The 13,308-nt window shown below is 32.8% G+C and overlaps 1 protein-coding gene across 1 annotated transcript; it reads left to right on the top strand.

The window, feature by feature from the left end:
• The first annotated feature begins 10,780 nt into the window (after nt 1-10,780).
• LOC141703869 (mitochondrial metalloendopeptidase OMA1-like) lies at nt 10,781-12,165 on the top strand. The gene is made up of 3 exons (XM_074507253.1): nt 10,781-11,497; nt 11,674-11,816; nt 11,937-12,165. Exons 1-3 carry the CDS (start codon nt 10,781-10,783, stop codon nt 12,163-12,165), a joined length of 1,089 nt encoding a protein of 362 aa, XP_074363354.1.
• The last annotated feature ends 1,143 nt before the right edge of the window (nt 12,166-13,308 follow it).

Genomic DNA, 13,308 nt, shown 5'->3' on the forward strand with positions numbered 1-13,308 from the left:
GGGGTAAACATACATGCAATATTTTAAGTCATATAGAAGTAAAAGAAGAATATAAATTATATATTTAGAGTTATAAAGAAATTAAAAAGGGGTGAAAACAAAGTTGATGAAACAAAAAATCAATAATATATTGAATTAGTAATACATAAGGAGGGAATTAGAGTATCTCCAAGAGCTTTTAAGAGCATCTCCAAGAGTCTCCTAAGAGCATCTCAAGACTCCAACCATGACCATGTGTACTTGTTAGCAAAAAATAGAATATTCCAACCATGATACTTGTTAGCAAAAAATTTAGATATCATGTGTCTCATCTTCTATATCTGTTGATCCTGTAGCAATTAGCTAAAACACTTTCTCAGCTTTCTGTCAACTTCTTTGCACATCAATACAAACATATAATTCATAGTAAAGTTCTATGGAGTCCACCTTTAATTGGAGTCCTCGGAGTCCATATATGTTGTGCAAGTAAAATATAGCTTAAAATATTGCAAAACATATTATTTTTCGACAAACATCACTATTCTATCAAAAATCTTGTAGATTGCATACATTTTACAAGCAGAACATTGCAAAAATATATATTCTACAAAACATGTTTAGTTTGCAGAACATAAATGTTCATGTTGCAGAACATATTGCAGAACATACATATTGTACCGTAAATATATGAGATTTGCATGATTTTGTTGAAGTTATGCTATTTGTGTAACATGTTTTGCAAAATAACACGTTTTACAATATATTTTATTTGCAGAACGTAGATGGACTCCGAGGACTCCGATAAAAAGGTGGACTCCATAGAACTCACCCCTCATATTATATTTATATTATATATATGTGTGGTGTTAAATTTTTTATTTCATATTTAATATTTTAACTTTATATTATATTAAGTGTTAAAATATGATTTTTTTATTAACCAATTTTATTAATTATTTCAAGAAACATTACATATTTATAAAAATATTAATAAATCTAATCTAATCTAATAAAATATAATATAAATATAAAATTTTATTATACATATAAGTATATAATTTTAACACATATAAGTGTCTTATTATAATTATATAAATATATATTCAATATTTTTTCATTAAATAAATATTTTATTTTTACTTGTATTTAATTAAATATTTAAATTTATTATAACATGTGAAATTTCCATATATATGAAATAATTTGAAAATACATATAACATACTATTGTTGAATTTAACTAATTATATAGCTATACCAGTAGAGCAAATGACCTTAGAGCATCTTCAAGGGAGACACCTGACGTAAAATTTTAGATGCCAGAGAAAAAGGAACGCTACATTTGTTGAATATTTGAGCCACGTCATCTTCCCGCTTGAACATCTGGCTTCATCAAATATATATAATTAAGGTTTGGGATTTTAGAATTGAGTGAAATTTTATAAAAAATTACATATATATATAATAATTACATTTAATATATATATATATACTAATTTAATTTTAAATTTTAACTTTATATAATATTAATTGTAAAATTAAATATCAAAAAGCTGTAAAAAAATCATGTTAACCAATTTTATTAATTACTTATATAATTTTTTATTGTACATTTTGATATAAAAAACTATTAAAAATTACTTGGATAAAAAAATTAGTTAAATATTTTATAATATATAAAAGTAATGTTTGTTAACTAATTTTTTCATGATTTAAATATTATAATAACATCAGTAAATATTTTTATTTTATACATATATATATATATTATTTTCACTTATATTAAGTTAAAAACATTATTTTTTATTAATAATTTCTTATCAACCCTTTTTGATAAAACATAACTCTTAAAATTTAAAAATAACAATAAAAACTGTTTTTTGAATATAGCTAATATCACTGAAGCAGAATTCCTTACAGTTCATCAATTTTTACGTAATATCTATTTTATACTAATATAGCTAATGAATATAACTACTCCCGTTGGAGATACTCTTACAGGTTCAATAAAATTTTAGATAATAATGATTTAGCTAACCATTTTAGTTATTATAGTTGGAGATGCTCTAACTTATTCTTCAATATAATATTTAAAAAAAAATGGCTCTTAACAAGTTATTACATAGGTCAATATGTAAAACTCCAATAATACTCTTTATAGTAGCTCTTTATTAGTAGTTTATTAATAAATCAATTTCACTATGACCAAAGGTTGTGTAATAATTGGAAGACAATCAAATTATTTTATTAATAAAATATAAGGTAAGAGCTACTGGTTGCTTTAAAAAGAGAAGTGAGAAGAGGTTGTTAGAGTTTTAAAGAGCCTCTAAAGTCTCTTGGAGCTTTATTTTTAGCCATACTCTTTATTTTTAGATTTAAGAGTATGTTTGAAGAGCCTATTTGAGATGCTCTTAAGAACACAAAAGTTAAAGTTAAAAGGTTGAAATAAAAATAAAGCCAAACATTATAGAATCATAAAAATATATAGAATTATAAGGAAATAAAAATAAAACTAAACTTAATAGAATCATAAAACATGTGAAATTATAAAATAACAAAAATAAAACCAAAAATATAAGATATACATCCACGAATAATAAAGGGTGTAACCAAGAGTTTAAGTAGAATTAAAAGACATATGAAAAAATTTATAAGATATACATGAAATTAATCTAAAAATTGGTGAAACCAAAATTAATACTTGTGTACTATGGTTTGACTTATTAATAAATAAAAGTTATTAATGCCAATCTTTCTAAACAAAATATAAATATTGGAGCCAAATTTGAATCCAATAAAAAATTGCTACTAATTTTTTTCACCAAAATTTATGATGTAATGTATTGTGTGTTTGAAGCTTAAACCAAATCTTTAGTTTCGTAGAACTTAAATAATTTACCAAATTTGCACCCTTCACTTTGAACTTCTAATATGTGCTAGTCATTCAAACAGCAGAAAAAAAAGATGTGATATTGAGCAATGTTGAAGCTCTGATAGAGGAAAGGTTTATTCAAAAATTTATGTGCTTATTATGTGCTAAAGGATTTCAACAATAACATTTTTATGGCCTTAAAATCCTATAACATTAAAAGAATTACATTTCATTGTAACTTCTCTCTTACACCCAACACCTGTTGGTTTACAGAATGTCCAGAGTTCGAAGACAAGGTAGGTGTGTCTAGCAAAAATAATCACTAAACATCAACACCTCTCAGCTCTACCTTCCTAAGCCCTGGCAAAAAAATTGAAAATAAAAAATGTAGTACTTAATGATAGTGGAAAACCCCAAGCAAGTTGATAGCCAAGTCTAAAAATTGTAACTAAATTTTTTTGTCAGGATTCTTGATTTATACAAGTTGGGAGAGCTCGGCCAAAAGGGCCTTAGTTTAGCTCGATTGGTTGATAAACCTTACATACCTTAATTCATACCTCGTTGTCTCTCAGTGGCTTTCGAAAATCTAGTCATTGCTTCTTCCATCACTTCTGGCTTTGACAGTGCCTCGGATCTCTTTCTACCAGATGGATGAGAGAGCATAGCGCTATATTTTGAATCAAAAGAATCGTCATGGCCAAGCATCTCGTACATCTTAGGTGCCACACGAGGATCATAGCCAGCTGATGCCATCAGAAGTAGCCCGATATAATCTGCTTCCATCTCACTTCTGATAACATATCAAAACATTAAAATTAAACAACGTACTTTCAGAGTGTACCAGGATCAATAATTAAGTCATTAATTTACATGTAAATGTAAGTCCAAACAATGTACCTCCGACAGCCAGGATTGAGGACAAATTTTCCCAGCTTTTGCACCTCCACAGACGAGCCAAGCGGAATGATCAACATTCCAAATAGAAACAACAGCAGCATTGTAAAGTCTTCAGCAGAATGCCTTGCAACAACATGCCCAACCTAATCCAACAACAACATAGAAAAGTGGTCAGTTTCGCTTCAGCCCTTTGTATTCTGTTTGATGTTTTTGCTACCCTTGTAAACTTCTATTTTTCAGAACATAGGTTGCACTAGACAATATTGAAGTGAAAAAATGCGTTTTAGAGAGCTAATTCAAAAAGTAGGAGCACGGAGACAATGAACGGGAGTCGAGATACCTCATGGCCAATGACAGCAGCTATCTCTGCATCCGACTTGAGACGTTGAAGCAAACCTTTGTACACCACAATTCTTCCTCCCGATTGGCAATAGGCTCTACAAGAATAGTTATCCGACACAACAACCTCCCAGTTGAGTCCCTCCAAATGCCTGGTGGAGAATTTAGTTAGCTGCCACCATGGCTGTTTTACTTCCTTTTTCTCATCAAAATTACCTTTATTATTCACTGGACCTAATTCCAAATAATTCATCCGTTTAATCTTCAAGTCGCGTTGTAATGCCTGAAGTATCTTATTTGAGATTGACCTTACTCGGACACTATAAGGATGATCCAAAGGAAGAATATTATTTTCGTCCTGTTTTTCACAATAATCTCCAGAACTTTTTCCTTTCCTAGCTGGAATTATTATGAAGTGTTTGCGTTTCGAGTAAGGTATAGTTTCCCAACGGCTAAGTAGGATACTAGTAACACCTAAGCCAACCGTATAACTAATTCTACGATGATACACATGTTTGAAGCAACGAGTCCGTTTCAGGGAAGTACAAATTTCCGAAGCAGCAGCTGATGCTGATGCAATGACATAATGATCAAGGTTACACAGTATATTAGGAGTTGCGCAATACAAGAACTTAAGGATTGAACTCTTATAATGATTCTTTATCGACGAAAGAATATATCTTCCACATAGCAATTTTTTTGTAAACCCCTCATTGCCAACCTGATCATGGTTAAAATCAGCCGAGTGCGACGAAGAATGCCAGGGGGAAAACGAATGTTTAGAGTCTGAAATTTTAGATGGGGAGGAAGAGTACCAGGGAAAACTTGAATGTTTAGTTTCTGAACCAAACAGCTCATTCATTGATAGTGTGGTGTTCAGCAACATTGTGTTCTCTGTATAAAATCTTAGGCTAATGTAATGCGCTGGATAATATAGAGGACAAATTTACTTCGTTAGGACTTGGGATATATAAAGATGTAATGTAACTCGGATAAAAAGATATTGAAATCCGATTCTCTTTGAAATTGGAATAATGAATTTATCCAAAGATTTGTCCATAAGAGTTTTAAATAATTTTTTCTTTTCATATCAACTAGTCTTTGATTGTTCTCAGATATAAAAGTACAATTAAACCTCGATAAAATAATAATCTTACTAAATTAATATTTTCTCCGATTTCATTATCTTTAACATTGGTACCTCTGTTGTACAAATTGGCCGATTTTTCAAAAATCGCCGATAAATCGCTCAAAAATATTTGTCTGATTTGACCGATTTTCGATAAATCATCCGATTTTTTAAAAATCGCCTGATAAATTATAAATCAGTACTCAACCGAATAGTTCTAAACTCCGAAATCTGTAATACTGATGGTACGTTTCCTGAGAGGGTTTATACCCATGAAAACTACAAATCCCAAATGAAATTATTTTTCTATAAGCTTATTGCACCCACAATTTATGAGCTACCAGCTCCAAACACAATTCTAAAAGCTAAACATCCATTCTTTTCCTGGTATTCCTCGTCTTCATTCACAAAATCTCGAATATGCAGCTCTAAACATATACCACAACATGGTCTGTACAATGTCTCATCAATAGGTGATTTTAAGAAGCAAGCTTCTGAACATGATCATGATCATGATCAAGTTGGTAAAAAGAGGTGGACACCAGAAGGACTATTCGGAAGACATTCTTTTACATCACAAATTCATCATCATCATCGTCGTTGTTATAATCGGGTACTTACAAAACTTAGTTCTTATTCAATCCTTAGTTTTTATCCAAAGCCCGAAAATTACACAGCTCCAAGTACATTATCGGGGATTAGTGTACTCAAACAGAGTTCTTACCTTTTTTTATCACTCGGAGCTCTAAGGCAGTATCACAACTATAGGAAACCTTCCCGTGCACCCAAAAAGTACAAGAAGCCTGCTCGAATTAGGCGTTACGTTGCACCTAAAGAGTACTCAAAGCTTGCTCCAATTGTGAAATATGTGAAACACGCGACAGGTTTCATCAAGCATGTATATAACTATAGAGTCCTTTATTTGGCTAGTCTAGGTATCATTCCTACGATCATATTTGGCCGTTTGGAGACCGTACCCTATACGAAACGAAAACACATTCTGGTAGTTCCACCTAGCAAAGACAAATCAATAGGAGATCTTTTATTTGACCAGAATGAATTAACTGTTCTTCCTCAGAACCATCCTGATAGTGTCCGAGTAAGGTGTATCTCAAACCAGTTACTCCAGGCATTACATGCTGAGTTGAAGCTTAAAGGGACTAATGATTTGGATTTTAGCGTTAGAATGGTCGATGAGAAGGAAGAAGAAAAAGTGCCATGGTGGAAAGAAGTACAAGTACCATGGCGAAAGCTAGATAAATTATCCCCTCGACATTTGGACGGACTTAAGTGGCAGGTTGTAGTGGTGAATAGTTCTACACTGAATGCCTATTGCCTACCGGGAAAAATTGTCGTTTACGCAGGTCTGCTTAAACATCTTAAGTCGGATGCACAGGTTGCTACTGTCATTGGCCATGAGGTATTCACTGTCGTCGTTAGTTCATATATTTTCTCACCATAAATTGTTCTGATTATCAAATTCTATAAGACTGCGTAAATGATTGGGGAACTGAACCTTTCTTGTGTTGCTGGATTAGGTTGGGCATGTTGTTGCTAGGCATACTGCTGAAGCAATTATGAGAAGAAGTTACAGTCTTAGCTTCTATCATGAAGTAATGAATAAGAAATGTAAAAATATGTATTCATCTGAAAATACGGGCTCTAAAGTTTGTTTATATACAACATGAAGTAAGAAAGAAAAAGCTAACTAACTCTAACTCTAACTAACTATGACAACTAAGCAATTACAGCTGAAAAATCAAAAATAAATATATTTCAATATCCCCCTCAAGCTAGACTTCATGGTGGATCAAATTGAAGGCCTAGCTTGGCACTTAAGAATTTATGATGAGCTGCATCCAGTGGCTTGGTGAGAATGTCGGCCAACTGCATAAAAGTGTTGATGTGAGTGATATTGATGAATTGAGACGCCACATATTCCCTGATGAAATGACAATCAATCTTAAGATGCTTTGTGCGCTCTTGAAAAATCTGGTTCTCTGCAATGTGTTGTGCTGAAGTGTTATCACAGTAAAGATTTATAGGTTTAGGAACTTGAATTTTCAAATCTTGTAAAAGCCCTTCAAGCCAAATGATTTCAGAAGTGGCATAGCTCATACTTCTGTACTCAGCTTCTGCACTGCTTTTAGAAACAATTTTCTGTTTCTTTGTTTTCCAAGAAATAAGGGATGATCCTAAGAAAATTGCATATCCTGACAGAGATTTTGCTGAAAAAAAACAAGTGCCCCAATCTGCATCTGAATATGCAGTCAAATGCAAGGGAGAATTTGCCTCGTAAAAAAGTCCAGTATTCAAAGTTCCTTTCAAATATTTCAGAACATGAAGAGCAGCATCATAATGAGGTTGTGCTGGATCTTGAAGAAATTGAGAAAGTTGTTGCACGACATATGATATGTCAGGTCTTGTAAGATTGAGATAAAGCAATTTACCAATGATCCTTCTATAGATTTCTGGATCAGGTAATTTTGGCACATCTTTGGTGCTCAAATTCAAACCTTTGGACAAAGGAAAAGATGATGATGTACAATCTGTCAAATGTGTTTCTGCCAACAAGTCTAAAATGTACTTTCTTTGATTGAGCTGAATACCTTCTTCAGTTCTTAAAACTTCTATGCCAAGGAAATATTTTAGATCACCAAGATCTTTTATAGTAAACTTCTGATGAAGCAAAGCTTTGATATCATTTATCTCCTTAATATCATTTCCTGTTACCAGTAAATCATCAACATATACCACAATTGCGGTAAAAGAATTGGCATTCTGCTTAATAAACAAAGAATAATCTTGAGAAGATTGCACATAATTCTGACTAATAAGATAAGCAGACAATTCTTTATTCCATTCTCTGGAAGCATGTCTTAAACCATATATGGATCTCCTTAATTTGCAAACAAGACCAGGTCCAGCCTTAGAATAACCAGGTGGTGGCATCATGTATATTTCTTCAGTAAGGTATCCATGCAAAAATGCATTATTGATATCTAGTTGTTTCAAATGCCATCCATAAGCAGCAGCCAATGCTATCAAAGTTCTGACAGTACTAAATTTTGCTACAGGACTAAAAGTGTGCTTAAAATCTTTACCCTTGATCTGCTTATCACCCCTTGCTACCAACCTAGCCTTGCATCTTTCCACACTACCATCAGGATTAAATTTTGTTTTAAAAACCCATTTACAACCTATCACATGCTTATGAGGTGGTAGTGTAGTCAACTCCCAAGTATTATTTGCTTCTAAAGCCTTTAATTCTGCTTCCATAGCAGCAATCCAAACTGGATCATCCTTAGCCATGTTATAACAGGATGGTTCTATTGGAGAACTAAGCACATTATTCAAACTGACATAATAGTCATTTATATCAGCACTGTTAACATGTGCAGATTTATGCAAAACAAAAGAATCAAACTTCTTAGGCATAGTAGAAACTCTAGAAGACCTCCTTAAAATAACATCATTTTGAGGAAAAACTTCAGTTTGAGAATGTTCAAATTGAGAAATAGAAGCTGGAGAATCTGTGCTAGAATCAGAAGTACTAGTAGATTGATTCAAAGGAACATGAAATTGTGGAATAGAAATAGATGAAGAGGTATGATTTGGAGAATCAGAAAAAATGATATCATCAATATTAGCAGGATTAACTGGTGGTAAAGAAGATGTAGACACTGAAGAATTGTTATCACTAGTATTTTGTAACTTGAAAGGAAAGATATTTTCCTTAAAAATTACATCTCTGCTAAGAAAGATATCATGAGTGTCTAAATCATATAGCTTATACCCTTTTTGAGCATATGGATATCCAAGAAGAACACATTTCCTAGCTCTCTTATCAAATTTGTCATTGAATTTCTCAGCAGCAAAACACAAGCAACCTATGATTCTCAAATTACTAATATCAGGTGGTTTCTTCATTAAGATTTCATAGGGAATTTTCCATGCTAAAACAAAACTAGGCATCATGTTTATCAAATAAGTAGCAGATAACAAACAATCACCCCAAAATTTAAAAGGTAGATTGGCATGTAACCTGATAGCCCTAGCTGTGTCTAAAAGATGTTTGTGCTTCCTTTCAATTCTACCATTTTGTTGAGGTACACCAGGTAAACTCCTCTGATGTATTATGCCTTTTCAATGGAAAAGAGAAGTACAAAATTCTATATGTAATATTTTACCTGTTTTTTGATTCTTATATATTACATATTTATATTGTTTTTATATAAACAAAATCGTATATACATTATAATTTCTAGATTCATACCTACAGAATGCTAATTTAGCACCAAATGCAAATTTATACATACATAATGAATATTTTATCAGAAAAAATTATGCAATCACAAACTATATAAAAACACAAATTCAGCTAATAATAAAAAATTTAATATGCAATTACTTAGTGCTGTTGATTTAATTTTTTGGTAAATAATCCATCAATCGTGTCGCGACTAAAGTTTTGATGTAAAATATTAGTTATGTCTTTTGAACAATGGATATATAATAATGTTGAGTTTGTTGTTATAAAAAGATTTGAAATAATGAAAGTTACTTATAATTTAGAAATGAAAATTGCTACAATTTTATTTATTATATATTTTAATAAAAAAATTAAAATAAATTTTTATAATCTTGTGCTTCGCACGGGTTATCTACTAGTTATTTTAAAGAGATAAAAATTCGAACTAAGCTGGGCTCATTTTTACCTATTCGTTTAGGGCGAGATAGTATAATGTGAAATTATCCAAGCCCGGGCAGGAGACCAAATCTCTCTTGATATCTATAAAACGGGATTTTTTATTGTGTTCCCTTGGGCATACAATAGTCAGTAACTCCATATAAATGAGTTCTTCTTATTGGTGATTGAATAATAAATGTTAATGACCCCTTCATTCACATCAATTCCACCAATAAAAAGAGCCCATTTTTATTGGAGTTAGTAGAAAAACCGATATAAAAAATCTAACAAATTTCAAACTGGAGCCAGTTTCGAACCCCCATAATTAATATTTTTACCGAATTATAAAACGCCCTAATATTAATAAAAATATAAATTCATCATCGAAGAGGATTAGGACTTTGGTATCTTCTTCTACAAGATACATGTATCTTTACACATTCTAACCAAATAAATTGTCCATTATCATTATCCAGAATCCAGCATTACAGTAAAGCAAGTTTGTATTAAGAGAACATAATGTTGCTGAACTCCACACTATCAATGACTGAGTTGTTTGGTTCAGAGGCTAAACATTCGAGTTTTCCCTGGTACTCTCCGTCGCCATCTAATATTTCAGACGCTAAATTTTCATTTTTTCCTGGCATTCTTCGTCTCCGTCTCGAAATTCATGTTTTCCCTGGTGCTCTTTGTCGAAATTTAAATATTTATTTGAACATGGTCCTTACAATCTAGGTTCTGAAACCAAGCAGGGTTTTAACCATGATCAGGTCGACAATAAGTGGAGTACAAAAGAATTAATTTTTTGAAGGCATATTTTTTTGTCGAAAAATCTTGCTTCTTATAAGAGTTCAATCGTTCAGTTCTTGTATTCGATGAAGCTCGAAAATCTCTGTAATCTTGATCATTATGTCATTCCATCTCCATCAGCTGCTGCTTCAGGAATCAGTACTTCACTGAAACGGAGTTCGTATTTTCTCTTATCACTTGGTGCTTTAAGGCATTATCACAACCACGGAAGACTTATCGTGAAGCCTGCGCAAATTAGGCTTTACAAGAGACCGTTAACGCAATGCATCAAACATTTATATCGTCATAGAAATAGTTATATGCTTGGCTTAGGTGTTATTGTCCTGGTTAGCTGTTGGGAAACTGTACCTTACTCGAAACGCAGACACTTGGTAATAATTCCAGCTAGCAAAGACAAAAGATTCGGTGATTATCTTTCAAAAAACCAGGATGAAGATAAAATTCTTCCTTTGGATCATCCTCATAGTGTCCGAGTAAGGTCAATCTCGAATAAGATACTTCAGGCATTACAAAGCGACTTGAAGATTAAGCAGATGAGTGGTTTTGAATTTGGTTCAATGAATAATAATGTTAATTTTGATGAGAAGGATGTAAAACTGCCATGGTGGCGAAGAACTAAATTCTCCACCAGACATTTAGAGGGACTCAACTGGGAGATCGTTGTGTCGGATAACTATTCTTGTGGAGCCTATTGCCGATCAGGAGGAAGAATTGTGGTGTACAAAGGTTTGCTTCAACTTCTCAAGTCGGATGCAGAGATTGCTGCTGTCATTGGCCATGAGGTAGCTCGTTAATTGTCTCCGTGTTCCTACTTTTTAGTTATCGTTTTCTCACTTGAATAATGTCCAGTGCAGCCCAATTAGAAACTGCAAGTGCAGCCTATATTCTGAAATATAGGAAAATATAAATGATTGAGGGCTAAAGCAAAACTGACCACTTTTCTTTGTTGTTGGATTAGGTTGCGCATGTTGTTGCAAGGCATTCTGCTGAAAGACGTACAACGAAGTTGTTGTTTCTGATTCGAATGTTGATCATTCCGCTTGGCTCATCTGCAGAGGTCAAAAAGCTGGGAAAATTGATCCTCAATCCTATCCGTCAGAGGTACATTATTTAGACAAACATTTACATGTAAATTAATGACTTAATGATTGTTAATTATAGATATCCTGGTACACTTTGAAAATATGTTGTTAAATTTTTAATTCTTTGATCTATGATCAGAAATGAGATGGAAGCAGATTATATCGGGCTACTTCTGATGGCATCAGCTGGGTATGATCCTCGTGTGGCACCTAAGATGTACGAAATGCTTGGCCATGACGATTCTTTTGAATCAAACTCTCATCCATCTGGTAAAAAGAGATCCGAGGCGCTGTCAAAGCCAGAAGTGATGGAAGAAGCAATGACTAGATTCTCGAAAGCCACTGAGAGACAACGAGGTATAGATTAAGGTATGCAAGGCTATCAACACCTTGTTAAATCAAGAATTCTGCTAGAAAAATGTTAGTTACAATTTTAAGACTTGGCATTGAAGTTTTAGGGAGGGAGAGCTAAGGGGTGTTGATGTTTGGTGATCTTGATGGAGAGAAGCTGGCCATTTGAAAGTTATGGGATTTAAAGGCCTGAAGCAGAGACTAATGTTATTACTGGGATCATTTTGCACATATTAAGCACATAAATTTTGAATATATTTTTCATGTATCAGAGACAAGATGTTAATGTTGGGATCATTTGGGACATCAAAGTTTGAAAGTATTTCTCGACTATAATATCACGTGTTATATTATGATCGGTTATATGTCAAATTCAGGTGTTTACACGCCGATATCAATCGAGATAAGCGTAAACTGACCCGAACACCTTATTAACAAAAAAAAACATTCATTATTTTCTTCCGAATCATGAAAAGCCTAAATAAAAATAGATAAATTCATCATTCCAATTCCAAACAGGATCGGACTTCGGTATCTTCTTCTCGGAGTTACAACAAAACATGAGCTATAAAATTGATATCGCTTGATAAATTAGGAAAAGAAAAATTGAATGCATGTCCAATAAATAGACAAGCATGGAGTATGGAAACGGAACCAACATGTTTTCTCTATAAATCGTTTATAATCTTAATAACAAAGCTGCAGCTTTATAGGCCTTAACATCCTCAGACTTGCAACAATTGAATCTCACCCGCAGCTTCTTAAGATCCGGCTAAAGAATGATGTAAAGCTATCTGTAAAGATATTCCTCGTGGTATCTTCCCTCTGATTCCTCCTACAAAAACAAAAAATAAAATAAAATAAAATAAAAAACACCCATGATCTTATAGGAACGGTCTCTGACAAGTGTTTGCTGCAGCAAACTTACACATGATTATCAAGCACCGGTTTAACTTGGGAGGCGGTAAGATATAATAGTGTTTTAAATGTGAATACAGGGGCTCAGTTACTTTACCGCGCTAGGGATTACGAATTTTAGTGTATTTTGCCTTACCTCATTATAGAAACAAATGTTTGTTCTGGACCATCAGCCAATCTTCCAATAGTAAAACTATTAATTTCTAAGCTAGTTGATCAAGATTCTGGCTAAAACTTCGTCT

Source organism: Apium graveolens, unplaced genomic scaffold (genome assembly GCF_009905375.1).
Source record: "Apium graveolens cultivar Ventura unplaced genomic scaffold, ASM990537v1 ctg7135, whole genome shotgun sequence".
Classification (NCBI taxonomy): Eukaryota; Viridiplantae; Streptophyta; class Magnoliopsida; order Apiales; family Apiaceae; genus Apium; species Apium graveolens.

Excerpts from the sequence above, each read along its gene's own strand:
- LOC141703869 (XM_074507253.1), top strand. The coding sequence starts at position 10,781 with ATGAAGCTCGAAAATCTCTGTAATCTTGATCATTATGTCATTCCATCT. Across the intron at positions 11,498-11,673 it reads CTGCTGTCATTGGCCATGAG|GTTGCGCATGTTGTTGCAAG; the intron begins GTAGCTCGTTAA and ends TTGTTGGATTAG. Across the intron at positions 11,817-11,936 it reads CTCAATCCTATCCGTCAGAG|AAATGAGATGGAAGCAGATT; the intron begins GTACATTATTTA and ends ATCTATGATCAG.